We start from the raw sequence: 19,214 nt of genomic DNA, 5'->3' as shown, positions 1-19,214 counted from the left end.
AGAACCAGGATTGAGGCTGCTCAGGGGTCACAGAGCAGCTGGATTTGCTGCTGCTGGAACGTTCATCCAAGGCTGGGTAGGTGGTGAGGTGCGAGCCCTTCTGAAAGCTTTGCAGATTGTGCCACAAGTCACTTGAGTGTGGCCAAAGACAGCCTTTGGTCTCTATGGGGCCCAGGTTCATGCCATCTATTGCTAGCTGCTTAATGAGAACCTTGGTTCAGTTGACTGTTCAGGCATGTAAAAGAACTGTAGTGAAACTAAGTTACAGATCCAAAGTCGGGAGAACACTGCTTTTAATGTCTTCTCTTTTCTAAAAGCTACTGGCTAAATACAGAATTAAAACTTCAGTAACTTTGTGCATATTTATCTAATGCTTCACAAGAAGACTGGGGGGAAAAAGCTGGATAGAAGACTCTCTTCCAGGGCAGAGAGTCTCACACAAAGACTCTTCCCCCTTTTTCAGTTTCCTCTGTCACATTGCTATGCCCTCAGAAATAAGGGTACAATCAGGAGCAATGACTTCAAATGTAAATGCTGTATCATCCTGCTGCAGCCGTTTTGGTTTTCTACTCTGTGAGGCAACAAAATGGGTTCTGTTGCAACAGCCCAGCAGTTTAACTTCCAATTTTGGGCAGTGTTTAACCAGTCATATGCCAGTTGTCTGTCTTGAGTTCCGCCTGACATCAGCTATGAAATTCCTATGCCTTGCACAGTAGTTATACGTCATCTTGTGTATGATGTGGAGTAACTCATCCACACCACAGGTGATCAATGTCACACCTGGTAAAAGCACTGAAATGGCTTCCTGCCAGCCCTTCCCCCAAAGGAAGGGAATCCTTGAGGGTAGGGTGGGTGTTGGCTACGAACCAGTGACTTTTTTTCTTACCTGTTTAAAAACTACTATTCTAAAATTATAATGAAAATCTACTTGAGATGCTGCTGTTATGTCGTATTTTAATTATCTTCTAGGAATGCGTAGTGCCAGCAGACTGAAAAGTTCATGTGCCTGCACCAAAAATGGTTATTTGCTAGGCAGGCGTGCTACCAGAGAAGGGTCCTGCATCCTGGTGGGGTGTGTTAGGAGGCAGGTGATGTACCAAGTCTTTGTCACTGCCAAGGAAACCACTGGGACACACAGGCAACACACACGGCCAAACACAGGCAATCAGCAGCCTAGCGGTCTAGCTAATATGGACACCTTCGCCACAAAAAGCGCTGCGTGGAGACCACTAGTATCATTCCTCAGCATCTTAGAAGAAAAAGAGTAAATCTGACTGATGTCAGAAAAACATTCAGCAAAATAAATATATGAAGATGAACCCTACAGCATTAATATAAAAAAAAAAAAGCCCTGGAAAGCAGCCCAGGCTTGGGGAAGAAATAACAGTTGCAGAGGGGCAAGGTGAGGAAGGAGCCTGACATTAATACAGTTCCAAGCCATCAAGCTGGGGTAGCGTTTGTGTTTGGACACAGTTATGGCAGCAGAACAATTACTGGTGCTGTCGTGGCTGCCGACGGCTCCCGCGTGAGAAGCGTTGGTTCACTTTTTCATTCTGTTGGCAGTTGACTCCTCACTTGAAGCTGGACCTTGTTTATTTTGCCTTTTTAAAGTTGGTAATTTATACCTTAATGATGACAATAATTGTAGAATGTGTCACACAAGTCAAACAGGAAGTGCAAGACAAGATTTTAATCATTAAAAGTTTATCGATAACCTCTTATATACACATAGTTATACACAAAGTGGTTCACGAGTCCCTCATCTTGTAGAATTCTGCTGGTGAGGCTGGTTGGCTGAAAGCATCTCTCTGCCCTCATCATCTCGCGGACGGGGCGCTCATGTGGACAACACCGGTGGGGTGGTGACAGGTATGGCTTGCTCCGTGGGCTTTAGCTGGGCACCGAAAGGAGCCCATATTCATCCGCTGTATCCAAAATTTTACAGATGACTGGGGACTCCACCTTGAACATAAGGGGTCAAAACATTAACAACTATGAAATCACCAATAGAAGAAATTGCAACAGCATTGGTGAGATTAATGACAACAGCTGGCAAGAGGCGCCGTAGTCCAGCATCGCTTGGTAAAATTCAGTAGGAAACCAACGCAGTGCTTGTTTAGCAGTGACGTGGGTGGGCTACAGTCCACCTCGGGGATCTTTTGTGAAGAGCCACCGGAAGGAAGGGGCTATTTTAAACGAACACCTGGAGACATCCTCTGCTAGGTGGCACCTGACCATGGGGAACTGAAGTATGTCTTTGTACGTACCCCAAGGATGTACTGGCAAGAATGAGGCTCTAACATGTATATGGTCACAGCATGAGGGGAATCGGATTCTTTACATCTGAAAACAGAAGAGAAATGGTGTAGTGCTTAGCACGTAACAAGCACAAAATTAAAACACGTCTTTCTCTAGTATCTATATCTTATTTCCTAAGCTAACAGTCATGGCTTTCTGAGCTTTATGAAGAAACCCGAGGCTTTCCCCTCTGACACAGGAAGCAGAGACACAAAACAGCGGTTTACTAAAAAAGTTAACTTACTTCAATTTCACAGTCACCTGCCTTGGCTTGTCTGTTAAGTCGCAAACATCTCCATTGCCATAGAAATGAGACACCATCCTGCCATAGGAGATTTGAATCAAAAAGTTTGGAAATATTAAACACAGTTCTTAAGCGCACAGCTAACTTGTGTGATACAGTATCTCGTCACTCTTCACATATTTAACTCCAATACACAAATCAAAGTAGTGACGTGCTCTAGTTCAGTTATTGCAGGGGCAAATCCTTGTTTGCTATTGGAAGACTTTTTTCCTCTGCATCATACCCAAAGTGTTGAATTACTTTTTCTGGTGTTGTTTGTTGATTGGGGATGTGGGCGAATCTCTACACCCTGCTCCTGACAGCGTATTCTATCTGTTTGTAAACTGGGTGTTCAGGCACTGCAGAAGGTAATCGTGGTGAGTGTCGCTGTACCTGACGGTCTGTGTGCCATCTTCTCTAAGGTAGTAGGTTCTAGCAGCATTCTTCCGGGACCATTCAATGTGTTCCTCCCTGCTCCAGGTACCCACAACCACGGAAGTCTTGCCACTTTCCTTATCCTAAAAAGGGAAAAGCTGATAATTACACCTGGTATGATACAATTAGCAGTGAGGATATTTTAATGAGGTGTAAAATGTAATTTCTAGAGCAAGCCTGCCACTGTCAATGTGTTCTTGCATGTGGGACAAACGATGACTGATGTTGTATTAGGGTCAAGAGTCAAGCTGATGGTCTCTTCAGAACAGCCACCCAGGCTGTGTGAGCTGGTTAAAGTGTTTCAATGACCAGAAGAGCATTCCCACCAAAAAACCCACATTTTTTCAGCTTTGATTATCACCGTGCTCTACCTGACAGGGTACCTACATCCCCCTGCACAAACTTTGGCAGCACACGGAGGATTTATATTCTGAAATCCGACTTCTTAAACCAGAGATGTCGATCAGCCAAGAAAAGGATGTTTCTTTTTTCAAATCGTAGACAGGTTCTCTAACCCTTTTTCCCCCCACACCCATCTAGTGGTAGAACATAAAATATTTAAACATACCTCATGATACTGATGAACGTATTTGCCGTAGCAGAATTCGTACTTCCACCAACCCACACCCTAGGGAGACGTATAATCTCAGCCTTAAAACAAAACACAACCCCCAAACCCACCCCATCCATTTCCCCCAGACCCCAAACCCCTGGTTATTTTAGCTGTAAAATTCTGTACTTATTCCTTAAGTATGTTGATTCAAGGTTTGCACTGAGACAGAATCTCTTACTAGACTAATTGACATAGGCAAGAGATGGAATAAATGAGTTTAAGCAAAGACTCTCAGAAGAGCCACACAGGAGTAAATTCCTTAAATTATTTATTCATCTTTTAAAGAAATACTTTCCTCTTTCAAAGACAGGCTGTTCTCTGAGTAAGTTTTATCATTTTTTTACCTTCTCATTAACAAAATTAGCACTGAACAATTCTCACAATCGACTTTAATTTCACTGTCTGCTCAAATGAGTCTCAACAACCCCTAACATTCTGTGATTCTGTGATTCAAAAGAAAGGTTAAAGATTAAAGGGCACAGACTTTGATACATAAGCCTTCTCTCTATCTATGCAGGGAAAGGCAGTTATTAGGCGTGCAACTATCAGAGTTCATGGAAAAACTAAACAAATACATAAACCAGTACGTGCAATTAAGGAGTAGCTATTTTATAATGCATAGCTTTTTTTCTCACCCCATGGAAGCAGTAGGAACCACTAAGAAATTCCTTTATGAGTTGGTCATCGGTCAATTTGGAGATGTGGGTTGTTCCCACGGTTAATAGCTGATGGCTTCCAACAGCAACAGGCTTATGAATGGAAGAAAATTTCTCTTCTTTTGTTGAATGCATTTCTTCCTGAAATTAAAGTATACACAAAGACACCTATTTAGATTTTATATGGCCCTTGCAAAGTCTTAGAAATTGTATGAAGTTACTTAATACTAAGTGAAGTAGGCTGTGGGGAAAAGTATGACAGCATTTTGTCACTGTTTTCACTGTCTTCAGCATAGCTGAAAAAAAAAATCCTAAGTCAAAAACTTAACACGTTTCTAAACTGTAGGCTACGAAGGTTACAAAAGTTTTAAATTAGCAGCCCAAACTTACTTGCTTTGTTTTCCTTCCAAAGAGGGTAAGGTACAGACAATTTCAACAAGCTTAAAGACAGTCTGAAAGACAGATGTGGTCTCACATATTTGGGTAAGAGAACTTATTCCACAGAACTGAAAGCTGTACGTGTTACAACATGGAAAATAAATGTTTTGCTATTTAAAATTAAACAAATCCTACCTCCTTAACCCTTCTAAAAGGCATCTTCATCATTTCTTGCTGTTTCTCCAGCTGTTCCAGATTATGGGGTTTAAGTGGGGATCCTGGCAGGGACTGGCAAAAGATGTCATTCACAGGGGAAGCCCTGAACCTGTCCAGACAAGTCAGGAATACGTCACTTATCACACCTTAAAGACATACTTTTTTATCGCAGTAACTTCCTGACTGAGCTGGGCTGAGGTGTGATGTTTTTTTCTCATAATTGCACCGCCTCAGCCAAAGCTCCACCATTCCACGACTGCTGTAAATACACTTTTACCAGGAGTCTCCTTCCTAACACTGCCAGACACCTGGCAGTGCGATCTCACCCCTCTGTGGCAACTGGAAAAAGCTGCGTGTTAGAAGGCAAACGGCACTGCACGTGTACTGCAAATGGAGCACCGAGGCCCCGCAGAACGCTCTCAGGAGCTAGGAAACAGCAAAGGTTAAACTTGACAGATGCAGTTCCTATGTAACTAAAATAACGCATTCTTATACCATCTGACATGTATGGCTTTCCACGCGCACCTATACCCACTACTGCTTTATCACTCTCTTCATGAGCTACGTCTGCAAAGAGCAGCTTATTCAGGAAAGAAAAAGCGAAAAGATGAAGCGGAGTTAACACAGCTTTCTCCTTAGTTCACATAATGAAGGCCTCAGTACAACACCAAGTAAACCTTAACAGAAAATAGCAAAGGAAAGCGAACATCAGGATGAAAACCACGCTGACAAATGGAGTGTTTGTTCAGTTTTCATTGCTCATCCCATCAAAGAGAACCTCTTTTGAGAAAGGTTATTCACAAAGCAAATATGCAGATACTGCTTCAGCGGCGAGGTAGCTTTTTGTGATGTCCTCCTCCCAGGATGAGTCTGTAATTCACTGCCATAGCTGTATAACAATCACCACTATAGTTAAAAGAATCTGAAAACATTTCCTAAATAGTAACTGCACTCTAGATTAAATAAGCCCTGTACCAAAGAAGCCTAGTTTTATCTGAATTTAAAAAACCATAAGACTAATAGTTAGAAAAATATTACTTTTCACTGCCTTCCTCCATGTCCCCAACTCCCACCAACTTAAAAAAAGTCAAATCGTACCCAAATAGGAACAAGTACTAAAACTACTGGATATACTTCCGCTGAGCTAATGCAAGTGTGTTATTGGATGAGATAATGGGTGTAGAGGAAAAGCGCTGGTGGCAAAGTACTGCTCGGTGCTGGTTCAGGAACACATGACAGGAAAAGTGCACTTGAGTGAAAAAGCATCGTTAGTGAGCAGCATTTCCTGCCTGCTATCTCCACCTATCTTTATTTACTAAGATGATGTAAGTGGGAGAATACAGATCTCGTATGTTTATTTTAAGTATTTCCTGCTAGTGGCCAGGAGGCCTTCCATGCCTCCCCTTTGGAAGGAGGTAGTGGCTCAAGATTCTATTCTTACCAAACAATAGAACAATTTGCACTTTCTATTTTTCTGTTGATACAGGGGTTTAAAAAGCTCAAATAGTAAACAGATAGTAGTGCAATAGATAAGCGCAGCAGTTAACATAGTATTACCAAACTCTCTACGTGAGAAAATCTATCATTGATACTAAATATTTAACAATAGTATAAATTATTTACTCCAACTGGCAAGTGTTTATAAAATGCACGATTGAGGATTTTGTCCTTTAGACTTTATTGCCTGTTTCAGAACAGTGATTAAGTACTCCCTTGTTCGGACGTCTGCATACACAGGAAATTCCAAACTCCTGTCCAGTATTTCCCCCTTCACTTGTAGGTCATATTCACTTTGCAATTCTGTTTACACTCCTTGAAAGGTCAAAAATCTGTACCATTGAGACTAAGGGTATTCCTTGCATGGTGCAATTCGGGGACAAGGCAGAGGGGGAAGAGGAGAACTGGATTTTTGGAAAATAACACTGAAATTGTGAATTCTTCATAAGAAAATGACTTAGCTGAAGATAAAGCAATAAGGCAGGACAGAAACAGATGGGAGCTCCTTAAGTTGGGAGTACTACTAAAATAAATGTTAAAATTACAGCTGAAGACCATACTTTTTTCTGAAAATGGAGAAGATGAAGTCTATGCACACATACAACGCACATAAGCGATCTGCAGTCTTTGAATACCGTGAAGATGACCCCCAAGACCTTAAATCATAAACTAAGAGGAAACAGGGTGTTCTTAATCTGCCTGCAGCCTTAATGCCCTAGATTGTGTTTCTCTGGAATGACAGGGCTAGAAACTTACCTGTTGCAAATAAAATTATACTTCCTGTCTGCTTCTCATAGGGGATCCGTCACTAGAGACTTACAAAATGCAAATATTGTGCAACTTAACATGGAAACTTAAGACTTGGCAAAACTGCACTTGCCAAAAGAAGCACATACGAGTGTCATAGCTCTGTACCAGAGCCCACAGCTGGATACATGACTCGTATGAACACATACGCAATATGGTAATTAATGACAATTTGAAGTGATAATGTTAGTCAAAATTTGAATACCGTACCTGTATTTAGGATGGTTGCATAAGAGAGGTGTCAATATAACCACTTCATATTCACAGGTTGTAACTTCTGCGACTGAAAGAATCTCGTGTTTAGCTTCTGGATGACAGATGTACATCACTGTACTTGATCTGGGTAGGTTTTGTCTCAAGCTACAAGGTGTGCCGTTTCCCATTTCTACAGGGTAGTATGGGGTCATCTGCCCTTCTATATTTTTTGTAGGTATCTAGGTGAAAGAAAGTGAAAGTTACGAATCACAGTAAAGGTCCTTTGACTCTTTTGAAACAAAAAATATTATCCACTGTGCAGAGCCAGCACTACTGGATTGACACCAGCCCCTCTGTAGCCACTTGGTGTTTCTGCAACACCCAACTGTGTTCCCGTTTGTTACCCCCAGCACAGAGCTGCACAAACGCACTGAGCTGCACGGCTGCAAAAGCAGCTGGTTTCTCTGCCCAGGCCGCCTGACATTTCAGTCCTAAGAAAGCTTGCCAGCTGGGGGCAATGTTTTGGAAGAGCACCATGCCCAGGCGTGTTCACCTTGGAGTCTGTGAGACAGGGAGGTGCGAGTGGCTCTGCCAGACTCAGCTCAAGTCTGAGCCAGGCACGTTACCTTCACCATGAAGAATCTAAAAATGCCCCCGCAAAGTCATCCCGATACCTGCACTATACCTCTCGGCACAGCCAGCCCGGGTGGTTCCTTATCCCGAGGATCCCACACCACCCATTAGTGTGCCTAACAAAGTTAACGATGCAGACAAAGGAAATCCCACTTTGGTGCACTCTTTAAGTAAGCTCTCTTCAGACTTCTTCCTTCGTGTGTTTCATCCAGCTTCCACTTTAAGAAATGAATTCCCCAAACTGATACAAGTCTCTCTCCTGGCTCCTATCTTGGAAGCAGCTAAAGCTCCTGGGTACCGAAAGTTCTGTTTGTGCAAAAGCCACGCTGGAACCCACAAACCAGACCTTTTTCCAGCTGTGTCGCTGGAGCTACTAAAGGTTTTCAGTGCACAACAAACCGGGCCCTGTGCTAAAAGGCAGTGGTACCTTCTGTGGTCAGGACACTAACCTGGGGACCTCAGACCCTTCTGTATCTCACCTACTTTGGCTTTCAAACCATGTTACCCTGTCACAGACTCTTTCCTCCTGAAAACTGTTTCATCACAAAGTGATGAGACATTCCTGAGGCTAAAGGACGGACATGCCGGCAGCTTAACTGCTCGGGTGCTCCTTGGCTTCCAGTCACTTACCCACTCTGTACGTCAATATCCAGTCAAAGGTGGGAAATGAGGATAAGTTCTGGTTGCGTACAAAAGAGCTGCCTTCCCTTTCCGTCTTTCTGAATGAAACAAGTAATTTTTCCTCAAAAACTGAAAAATTATGCCTCTGCATTTCACTGAAGGTAACTACTCAAGAAATCTAAACAGAGATAGCCGTTGTCTGCACACAGCTGAAAGGCAGCCCAGCAGGACTGCGGATAAATCTCTAGTTGCAGGAGTTTTTGGTTACTCTAAGCACCACCCAGATGTTTTATCTATTCTTTCACCACTAGAGATTCCACACAAATTGCACACAAGTCTCGATTCTTTATGGACTGAAACCAAGGCAGTGTATGTACATCATAAATACTGTCAAAAAAAAAAAAGTCAGTAAAAGATGTAACTTCCTCTGAAATAATAGGAAAGAAAAGTCGCACTACAAAGAACCTAGTTTTCTTTAATTTCAAAGGGGCGTAACTGCTGCTGCCGTTAGAATAGGCCACATTCTGACTTGGGTCTGCTCCCCCAACTACCTCCAAAACACTCCTCAGGCATATTTTCCAAAAGCCACTACAGAAGAACCACTCTGTGCTACGTAAATTCGCATTACAAAGAATGTGGAGACAGAAATTTTATTTCAGAATTAAACTGAAGGCTAACTGGAAAGAAGGTAGGCGTGTGTCTGTCCACAAGTCAAATTTATCACTAATCCCAAACTCCAACATGCTTCAGGTGCTTCCATTGTTCTGCTATAAAGTTAGTAACTCAGAATGGAGTCCTGGGGCGTAAACGGAAAAATTCTCTAATGGAAAGGGAAGCACCGAGTTTTATGGGATGGGTCATCAAGTCAGCTACAAAACCTTGCAGGGATTTTGTGCTGTAGGACTTTGTTAAGCCTTTCTCCCTACTCAAAATGCACAAAAGTGTCATTAAGGGAACTGGGACCTCTGATGTAGCTGGAAAAATAACTGTCCCTAGACCATAATGTGACTCTGTGGATGTGTGTGCTGTCTTCATAGAAGAGTACAGAATTCATCTCATTTAAGATTAGCATAACTTTAATGTAAATATGTAGAAGGGCAAGAAATTTGACTAGCTAGACTAATTAAGCTTTCTGAGCTCGGACTGATAATCCAAAGTGAGAAGAGTGCAGCTCAGGAATAGTGTTTCATTTTTTGATGCTCATTTTGGTCGTGAACTAATTACATAATCTCATAATATATAAATTGCGTCCACTATTGACGGCAAAAGTTAAAATAGATGTTTTTCACTTGCCTCTTTTGCACTCTCTTTTGGATTTTCCTTCTCTTCTTGATCTAGGAATAATTAAGAATGAGGTAAGCATAAAGTCTGTGAACTTGAAATAAAATTAAATTACATACAGAGAAGTTTGTATGTTTTGTGTATTTGGTAGTACTTTGTGTATACACTGCCAAGAGTCAATTTCGTGAACTCACAGGTGCAAAAGAGGAAAGAAAAGAAATAAACAGTGATCTGGGGTCCAGAGCAAACGGAACAAAATATGAGTTAGCATCATCTTACAACAATTTAGAGTTTGCAGGACAGGCCAAATCCAGCCCTAGCCCCACAGGAAGGCCAGTCAGGGCAGAAGAACACATCACTACTGCTGTTCTTTGAGGGGCAGCTGACTGCTCTTTTCAAAGTGAGTGAATTACAGGCTGGGACAGTAAACAGGCACATGCTTCAGCCCACCCGCTAGCCAGCCTCAGAGGGTACATTCGTAGGAAGGAGCGACGCCAGGCTGCACGCCACACTAACGATCATGAGAGTAACCACAGCTTACAATGGCTTGAGAAACCGTCTATGTTATTTTTTTTTTTTTTTTTAAGAGAAGCAGTGTGAATTGCTGTATAGGAGGCTCAGAAAGAATAGTCTGCCACCTAAGCGGAAAGGACCGAGGGTCAACACCCTAAAAGATTCAGATATGATGACTTGAAGTTTCATCATATGTAACTTCAGCATCTAGCCCCACAAAAGAATTGGTAACTCAAACATTTTGTTTTCTGTACAGCAGCATCTAGGGAGAATGAGCCATCTCTGCACAGGATGAATGACAGCACAAACAAACACTAATAAAGAAATGCCAAACAGTGCAGTTTCTGAAGCCGTGTGTCTTTTCAGGACTAAGATACCTAACTGAAGGCTGCAGGTGGGAACTCAAAGCAGTGAGATTAATAGCGTTAATATCCCTCAGCAACAGAGGCACTCATGTTAATCACCTTTAGGAAGATAAAAATGGTGGTGCCCACCTCTTATACGCTAGCCTAGAATTAAAAAAACCCAGACATCTAGATGATGTTTTTTCTATTGTTTCTATCAGCTCTGACAAATGAATGCTTAGTCTGTGGACTTTTAAGAGTTCTTTGGACTAATATACTACCAAAGAGCTCACACAGGAAAGCAGATACCGGCAGGTGCCGCCACAGAACTTCCAGCATCTACTATAATTTACGAGCAAAAAATGCAAGTGCTCAGAACATTAGTTTTTCTAAACTGCAGTTTGAGTTTGGGACTCAGCTACCTATTTCCACCAAAGTCCCACTTCAGTATTTCTGAAGGTCTGCACCAGAATCCATAAAAAAAAAAAAAAAAAAAAAAAAAAGAAGACTCTCAAAGAGTTCCAAGGATCAAATCTACCTGCAAAGGCTGTAAGTGTCTGGGTTTGTAGACTACATTTCAGTACAGAATAGCAGAGCCCAAGATGGGCTGCACACTCTGCTCTCTGCTCACAGTCTGAAAGACACTTCTCCCCACCCAAACAAAGAGTGGCAGCCGCCTATATTATCAGAGTCTGGTCTGTCAAGTATTGGTTCTGTTTCTTATATCACGTATTTTCTTTCCCTGACACTAATTATTGCAGATTAGTGAATCTAATCAGACAGATACCAGGGCAAAACTGACAGGGCAGATGTAACATGACATGCTAAAAGGAATTAATTGAAAACAATAAATTTCGTAAAAAATGAGTAATCTACAAAATTCTGTTCTATTACACTGAGAATCAGTTTTCTACAGGACATCTCTCAGACGATAATAATTAAAAACCAAATAATTAAATTAGCATCAGCAAAAAAAATAATCTAAGACAAACCTGGTTCTGATAATGGGTTCTTCATCATCATATTCCCCAGATAGTATTCTTGGATGTTTATTTTCTACAATCAAAAGAAGTTAAAACAGATTTCAGTCACCTTTCTCCACACCTTTTCAAGGGTACAGGAATTCAAGTCTTCTAGAGGAGTTAAGCATGAACATGCCAGTGGAAAAGGGGGGCTGAGACTACTAAATTGTAAGAACCCTACCTGGCCCGTTTCCTTCTCCTCATGATATTGACGGATGTGTTTTCCGTGGCAGACCTCATAAGTCCAGTAAGATTCAATCTTAAAAAAAAAAAAACAAAAAACTATGCTTAGATATATTAACCCCTCCCCCCAAAAAAATTTCCCCCAGATTTTGGCTTTTGCAGCAATGAAACGCAGCGCAAGCAGGTGGGCTTGGGCACCCTCAAAAACAATAGCACAGTGGATAGTCTCAGTGTTCCCCAAGTATTTTGATGACGTTCTAAATAAACATACCAGGCAAAGTTTCCTTAACTTTCAACCAGATAAAACACAGGAGAAAAAAAAAAAATAAATAAGATATAAAGACTAAATTTGACCCCAAACCACCGGGGCTAAGCTGCAGTGACTCAGCACAGACTGGTTTGGGCAACTGCCGTAGACACGGGCCGTTTACCAGTTCTGCTTGACCCACTCTTCCATCCTCAAGGACTTGTGTGGGATGTTGTGTAGGTATAAAATCTGGCCCCTTTTGCTGTCTCTGGTTGTCAGTACCAGCTTGTTTGGTATTAGTCTTGCTCCTCTAACGCACGACGTGTCTTTGAACTGGGACAACAGTTGATAAAAGACTGGAAAACTTCCAGAATCTCTATAAACATCTTTCTTTTCGTCTTCTAACACTTCCCAAGAAATGCTTTTCATCAGACTGTCACACATTATGGCTTGGCTCCTGGAATTAAGTGTTTTAAATCCACATTTTTTAAATTGCTACTAGAGCAACCCAATTTATTTGAAACCTGATGTCTTCAATTATTCAGAATTTTATCAGTAATTTTAAGATACAGTCATAAAGTTGTAGAGACCTTATTTTGGATTTGATTAGTACCTGAAGTCTGAGAGATATTAACCCAAATAGTTTACTACACTAAACCTTGACATGGACTGGATTGTAAACTTTTGATTAGCATTTAAATTATCAACACAGAAATAACATACTCTATATGAACAGCTACTTTGCTTAAAAAGAGGTTCCAGCAATTCTCCTGGAGTAGGACCTTTATAGTCCTTTTCTTCTTCCTAGAATAGAAGGATATTTCATTACATTAAAATTAATAGTAGTTTGGTCAGTTAAAATTCATTTGCAATAGTAAAAAAAAAAAAAGCGTATTGCAAAATTCAAAGGTATAAAACCTCATTAACTCCCACCCTGAAGGAGCTGTGTGGTGATTAGGGAAAAAAAAAAGAAAAAGAAAAAAAAAAGATAAGGGGCAAACAAAAGTCACAAAAAAAAGTAGTCAAAACAGAAAAGTCTGTGGTTTAAAAAACACACACGTGGCAGAAGAGTAGGAGCTCTCAACCGGCACATGTCCAGAGTGGCAGCCTGGGCTGTGAATAAGAAAACAGCACCTGATAGTCAATGCCGACGCCATACTGATGCAGTGTAACTGCAACAACATGCAGCTTTTATGTAATTTTAAAAAAATGTATCAAAATAGCTTAAGTAATACTGTGGAAATTTACTTCTGCGTAATTTTTGCTCTATAAACGTGCATGAAGAGATTTCCACACAAAGTTCTTCAGCACTAAGGATTTCTCACCTATGCTGAAGCAGTCTGTGCTGTCAGTCACTTAAGGGATGAGGGCTATGTCAAAATGGAGCTGCCTGCCACAGCAGCACAGCTTGTCTGTGCAAACTGTCACGGTGTGAAAAAAATGAACTGGTGGAGGAACAAATGACCAACGATAAACCTCACCAAAGGCCTCCTCGATCTACCTTCTCTTGTACAAACAAATGTTTTGTTTTTTTTTTTTTTAAATTTAAACCCCAGATTGTGCATTCAGATTTCCAATTGTGGAAGCGATAACAGAGAATAAAAATTACTGGTGGCAGAAGTACTACTAGGATAGTATTTTCAGATACAGTGATCATGACAGCAGTGTTAACAACCTTTATAGTTGTTTACTGGCCTAGAATTTGACAATGTTGCTTAAAATAGAAGAATGTCCCAATCGGTGACAGACCTACCAATGAACAAAACATTAGAGCAATTGCTTGTTGCCAAGTAAGGACTTCAAGATTGTTCAGACTGGCCCCACTTAGTACAGAGCTAGTATGTAATACAAAGTGAGGGCATCTACCACAAACTCTGACACTGTGAAGCATTCTGTAGATGATTTTCCTTTTACAGGGTAAAAAAAGAAAAGCCTTTATTTTTTGGGAAAAAAAAAATGAACTGTGAAGATGTTGTAAAGATTTTTCCACTGTTTATAATTACAAAAAAGACTTGACTGAACTTACCTCATTGCCACTTGCTATCAGCGGAAGTATGCATTTATATTTTTCTTTATCCACAGTGGTCATTATAATGTAGTTATCCTCTTTGTACAGGACACCAGTTGTAGGCTAAAAAAAACAGCCAACCTATGGATTAGTCAGGTAGTTTTTTTCATGCTACTTGTTAGAAACACCCCTGAATTCATGAGTGGTACAGTCAATTCATAGGGCAGGTGGTCCAGACGGTTGGACTTCATGATCTTAGAAGTCTTTTCCAACCTAATGACTCAATGAGTATTTCCTAGGTCTTAATTCCAGCAGAAGACTGGGCTTTGGCAAGTTTTAAGCTCGAAGCTGCTTGCCAGTACTTGCTTGCCTTTTCATTTACTTCAATCCTTGCACCTCCAGCCACATCCCCACTCTCCTCCACGCTCACCTTACCCCTGCTGACATACTTCTAGTTCTTCTGAAAGACCTTTACTAGAGAAACACCCCTCCAACCATGACATTTTGCAGCCAGCCATTCCCACGGGGACTTTCAGGGCAGATCTCCCAGGGATTTTCCCAGACTCAGGTCAGGGCCTAGCGCTCACCCTCCGGCCCGCTGCGTCTGCGCGCACTTACTGCCTCTCACCGCTGCCAGAACCGGCGGTGATGCGCCAGGCGAGGCTACGCCGAGAACACCCCAAACCCAAACAACATCCCTTTCTCTGCGGCGGGGGCTTCAAAAACAGCCGCCAAGCTGCGGGGACGCCGGCCGCCGCACCAAATTCCCGCCGCCGGCGTGCCCTACTGCCCGTTCTGACGGCCCAGCTCCTCGAGTGAGGGAAACCGCGGAGGAGGAGAGACCCCTCACACCCCCACGGACGCCGCCGCCCCGGTACCGACCAAGCTGAACTCGGTGCCGGGCCAGTTCACCCTGAAGGGGATGTCGTCGCTGAGCTGAGGGAGAGTGCGCCCGCCCTCCGCCACCGCTACCGCCGCCAGCAGACCGCAGAGCAGGGCCCGCGGCGCGGCCGGGGTGAACACCCGGTACCGGCACCGGCACCCCCTCATGCCGGCCGGCGGCTGCGGGGAGCAGCGGGCAGCAGCGCCGCCGCCACGTCTGCTTCCGGCGGGGCGGGGCGGGGCGCCGCGCATCAACATCCGGGGCAGCCGCCGCCGCGCATGGTCTGGTGGCGGGAGGCGGTTGGTGAGTGAGGGCGGGAGTTAAGCGACGGTGGGGGACGGGACCCAGCAGAGGAGGGGCTTGGGGGTGCGAGGAGCTGCCGTTTCTGTGGGGACCCTACCGCCCTGCCCCACAATTAGGGGGTCTGGTGGCGGGCTCGGTAATGGCCGTGTTGGAAAGCGGTACGAGGGAATGCCCTGACGGTGTGTGGGGGGTGGGGGGTGGGGGTGTGTCTCAGTGGGGCAAGCGGGAGATGGTTCTCCGGAGGGTCAGTGGTTTAGAAACGCCGTCGGGTAGGCTTCTCGGGAACCGAATTGTGCCGGGTCCTGTCCGTCAGGCGGTAACGGGCGCCTCGGTAGCTCTGGCTGCTGCCGCAGCTCCTCCGGACATAAGCCCGTGGAAGTCACCCCAAAAAAAGAGAGGCCCTGCCCTGGTGCGTTGGTGCAGCCAAGCCAGCACCCGCCCTGCAGGCGTGCTGCTGCGAGTTAGTGCCGCAGAAATGGACCGGAGGGCTTGCTGTTCATTAACGAAGCGCTTTTATCTCCAGTTAAGACCGAGCTGTAAGCTGACACAGCTGGAATGAAGTGGCGACTGTGGAGGAAGGAGAAAAGCGGGGCAGTTTACTGACTGCAGTTGGTGATGGGGTGACATAAGGGGATAGCGGTAATGTTTTGGCAACGTACAGTGGTTCTTGATAAACCCTGATGAACTCTAATTTCAGTGGGCACTGACGTGTTTAGTGAGAGGAGTATATAAGGGCAAAGGAAGCAGATGATACCAGGAAAAATCCCAGTGGTGGTGGGAAAAGATAACTGGGCGATGCGTCGCAGGTTCAAGTGGTTCGGTTTAAGACGTTTTGTTTCAGGGCATTCTTCATTGCTGTTTTGCTGGCAGAGTGATGTGTGTGCGCACTTTCACATTTACATTGGGCAAAACTGTCCGAGTCTGAACTGTTTAAGTAAATGGTCTAATCCCTTGTTTGACTTTTGCCTTTAATCAGAATAACCCACTTCCAGGTGGGATAATATAGGTGACAGAGCTTAAAACTTAATGGCCGCGTGGGATCTAGTCAATACTTCTGAGCTTTGCTGCCATAACGTTCTTGTTTAAGGGTGTATTTTTTTTTCCTATTAAACTAGTGCTGAAGTAGATACAGCTGTACTGGGAAAAAGAGTGTTCCTTCCAGTTTAAAGAAAGTGCCAGAAGAATACCTGCAGGGACAAGACCTCAATTGCGAAAGGCCAGAAAGATGCAGGCAAGACATTTGTTTGAGACCAAGGAGGGCAACAGTTGAAGGGCAGCTACTTGAATAAAAACCCAGAGGAGCAAGGAAATTGATGTAAGAATACTGAAGGAGTGTGAAGTTGGAATAATTGGGGCTGTGCTGTAGTTGGTAATCAACGTGAGTGTATAGTCAATGTCTAGCTTTTGCAGAAGGCTGTTAAGAGAAGACCAGTTACTTGGAAAAGTCTCTGATCTTGTGGCAATTACATACTGGCACAGCAGAAAGCCAAGATACAGGGCCCTGCTGTGGGCTTGCTGTCCTATGTCTGTTTGCAGGCCCTCTGACAGTCAGTAGCTTGGCTGAGCGGAAAATCACCTCCTAAGAACTTTTTTTTTGTTGCACAGAACAGTCATACAGAAATAGATCGGATGGGGGAGCTGTAGCGTTCAGGTTTTTTCAACATCCTCAGCTACGTTTGAGGAAAGCCTGTATCCAAACATGTACCGAAAGAAGGGGTGGGAAGGGATACGAATCAGAGGTAAACATGACAAACTTCAGTGGTGTGATACTGATGGGGGATGCTGCTATCAGTTTTGTAACTGTGTTGCTTTAGCTTTTAAGGGTAAGATGTTAACAAATATTTTTTTCTGCTTCTAAGTTATCCCTGTTTTGAGCAAACAAATACTTTTTTCTTTTGCTTCTTAGCAAAATTGTCTGAAATGCTCAGATTTCTAGAGCTTTTAAGACTGTATGTTTTACTTTTTTTTGTCAGTTGTTAAAGAACTGCAGTGTGACACAGTGTTGTTACTACCTTTGTGGTGAAAATTGTTTTACTGAAAGTGTTAAAGTGATTTTTAAGAATTACCAAACATTGCATTCTTCTGTGTGACTAAACTGCACTGTGGTTATCTTTATGAAGGATTTTCATCACATTTGAGATTCTAGAAAGTGGCTTAGTCTGGTCTTTATGTACCCTTGTGAAAAAAGAAATGTGAAAGCATGAAAGTGGGGATAAAGATGTAGTGATACAAAAGTAAGGAAATTGTTAAAAATTCCTCTTTCTGTGTAGCAAGGGCATGACAGTTAGCTTTGTTTTGTTTTGAAAAGGTCTGTGACCCTCCAAACTTCGGTAGTTAGTTTATGCACAAAGCTGTTAAACATAACACGGTTTAGGGGTGTACTTGGTAGAGTAGGGTTGATGGTTGGACTCGATGATCTCAAAGGTCTTTTCCAACCTGAATGATTCTATGATTCTATGATAACCAATGGATAAAAGCAAGTTGTGTGTATAAAAAAAGAACTCTAAGGGTTCTGAGCATGTGTATATGTATGTATATATACACCTGAATATCTCGTGGTCCAGCAGAGTTTCCAAATTAGAACAGGTTAGGCCAGTCCCATTTGTCTTTGATGTTTGCTCATCCATGGGAAATATGGAGCAGATAAATGGTTGAAGAAGGGAAGACAGAAATCATTATTGGGGATGCTACAAAGCATCTGGTAATTACAGAACATTTTGATTTTCCTTGTCCGTGAGTTTTGTTGCCTTAAGAAATGCAGATCTCTTTACAGAAATTTTTTAAGTCAGGTGACATGTTAATTTTGTCAGTGGCAGTCAAAATGGGTATGAAGTGTGCTTATTATCAAAAGCTAGACAAAAAAAAAAAGTAAAATGTTGCATATTCAGGTTGTAGAGTTATATATTCACAGAAGATGATCACATGTTTAATGACTGTTGCTGTCAAATGGTTAATTGATCATACTACTGGAGACAGTCCAGTGGAGGGTTTCAAAGATAATGAGGGGACTGGCGCATCTCTCTTATGAGGAAAAAGTGAGAGACCTGGGGCTCTTCAGCCTGGAGAAGAGAAGGCTGAGAGGGGACCTTATCAATGCTTATAATATCTAAAAGGCAGCTGTCAAGAGGATGGGGCCAGGCTCTTTTTAGTGGTGGCCAGTGACAGGACAAGGGGCAATGGGCACAAACTGGAGCACAGGGAGTTCCGCCTGAACATGAGGAAGAACTTCTTTACATCAAGTGTGACAGAGCACTGGAAGAGGCTGCTCAGGGAGGTTGTGGAGTCTCCTTCCCTGGAGACATTGAAAACCCACCCGGATGCAGTCCTGTGCGACCTGCTGTAGATGAAACTGCTTTGGCAGGGGGGTTGGACTAGATGATCTCCAGAGGTCCCTTCCAACCCCTGCCATTCTGTGATACTAAGGAATATCAGATATTACATAAACTACTTTTTAGTATTTCCTTTTTATTTTTAATTCACGTTATAGCACAATCAAATTAAACTGTGTTCTTGCAGTCTTTGTACAAACCTTACATTTTTTCCTGTAGCTTAAATTAATATAGGAGAGTCCAAAGTAATTTACAGATCTATCAGCTTATGTGCTGCTCAGTGCTAATCCCTTTCAGCTTTGCAGGGAGGGTGTATCTTGACCAACTACTGGGCAAGTTCCTTTTCCTACAAATGACCTTAGGAATTTTACTGTGCGGTTACACCAGGGAAGACAGTCGTGGCATGCTACTACGTACTGCTTCTTTCAGGCATGGAGGGACAGAGGTCTGTGCTGACTGCTCAGTCATT

The 19,214-nt window shown here is 42.9% G+C and overlaps 2 protein-coding genes across 2 annotated transcripts in view; one reads left to right on the top strand and one right to left on the bottom strand.

Annotated features, from left to right (window-relative positions):
* Nucleotides 1-1,712: 1,712 nt before the first annotated feature.
* Nucleotides 1,713-15,280, bottom strand: ERLEC1 (endoplasmic reticulum lectin 1). Its single transcript, XM_009953781.2, has 14 exons — nt 15,113-15,280; nt 14,249-14,353; nt 12,946-13,026; nt 11,974-12,051; nt 11,763-11,826; nt 9,926-9,966; nt 7,394-7,617; nt 4,859-4,988; nt 4,265-4,426; nt 3,585-3,644; nt 2,975-3,099; nt 2,543-2,620; nt 2,268-2,343; nt 1,713-1,962 (listed from the first exon to the last, which is right to left on the bottom strand). Exons 1-14 carry the CDS (start codon nt 15,278-15,280, stop codon nt 1,891-1,893), a joined length of 1,464 nt encoding a protein of 487 aa, XP_009952083.2. The 3' UTR covers nt 1,713-1,890.
* A 106-nt stretch (nt 15,281-15,386) lies between these two features.
* ASB3 (ankyrin repeat and SOCS box containing 3) overlaps nt 15,387-19,214 on the top strand; it is a 31,004-nt gene continuing 27,176 nt past the window's right edge. Inside the window, 1 exon segment of the mRNA XM_086482271.1 lies at nt 15,387-15,416. The gene's annotated coding sequence lies outside the window, so the exon portion shown is untranslated.

The sequence above is a fragment of the Leptosomus discolor genome, chromosome 2, assembly GCF_034619465.1.
Source record: "Leptosomus discolor isolate bLepDis1 chromosome 2, bLepDis1.hap2, whole genome shotgun sequence".
Lineage (NCBI taxonomy): Eukaryota > Metazoa > Chordata > Aves > Leptosomiformes > Leptosomidae > Leptosomus > Leptosomus discolor.
This window is presented reverse-complemented; position numbering and strand designations above follow the sequence as displayed.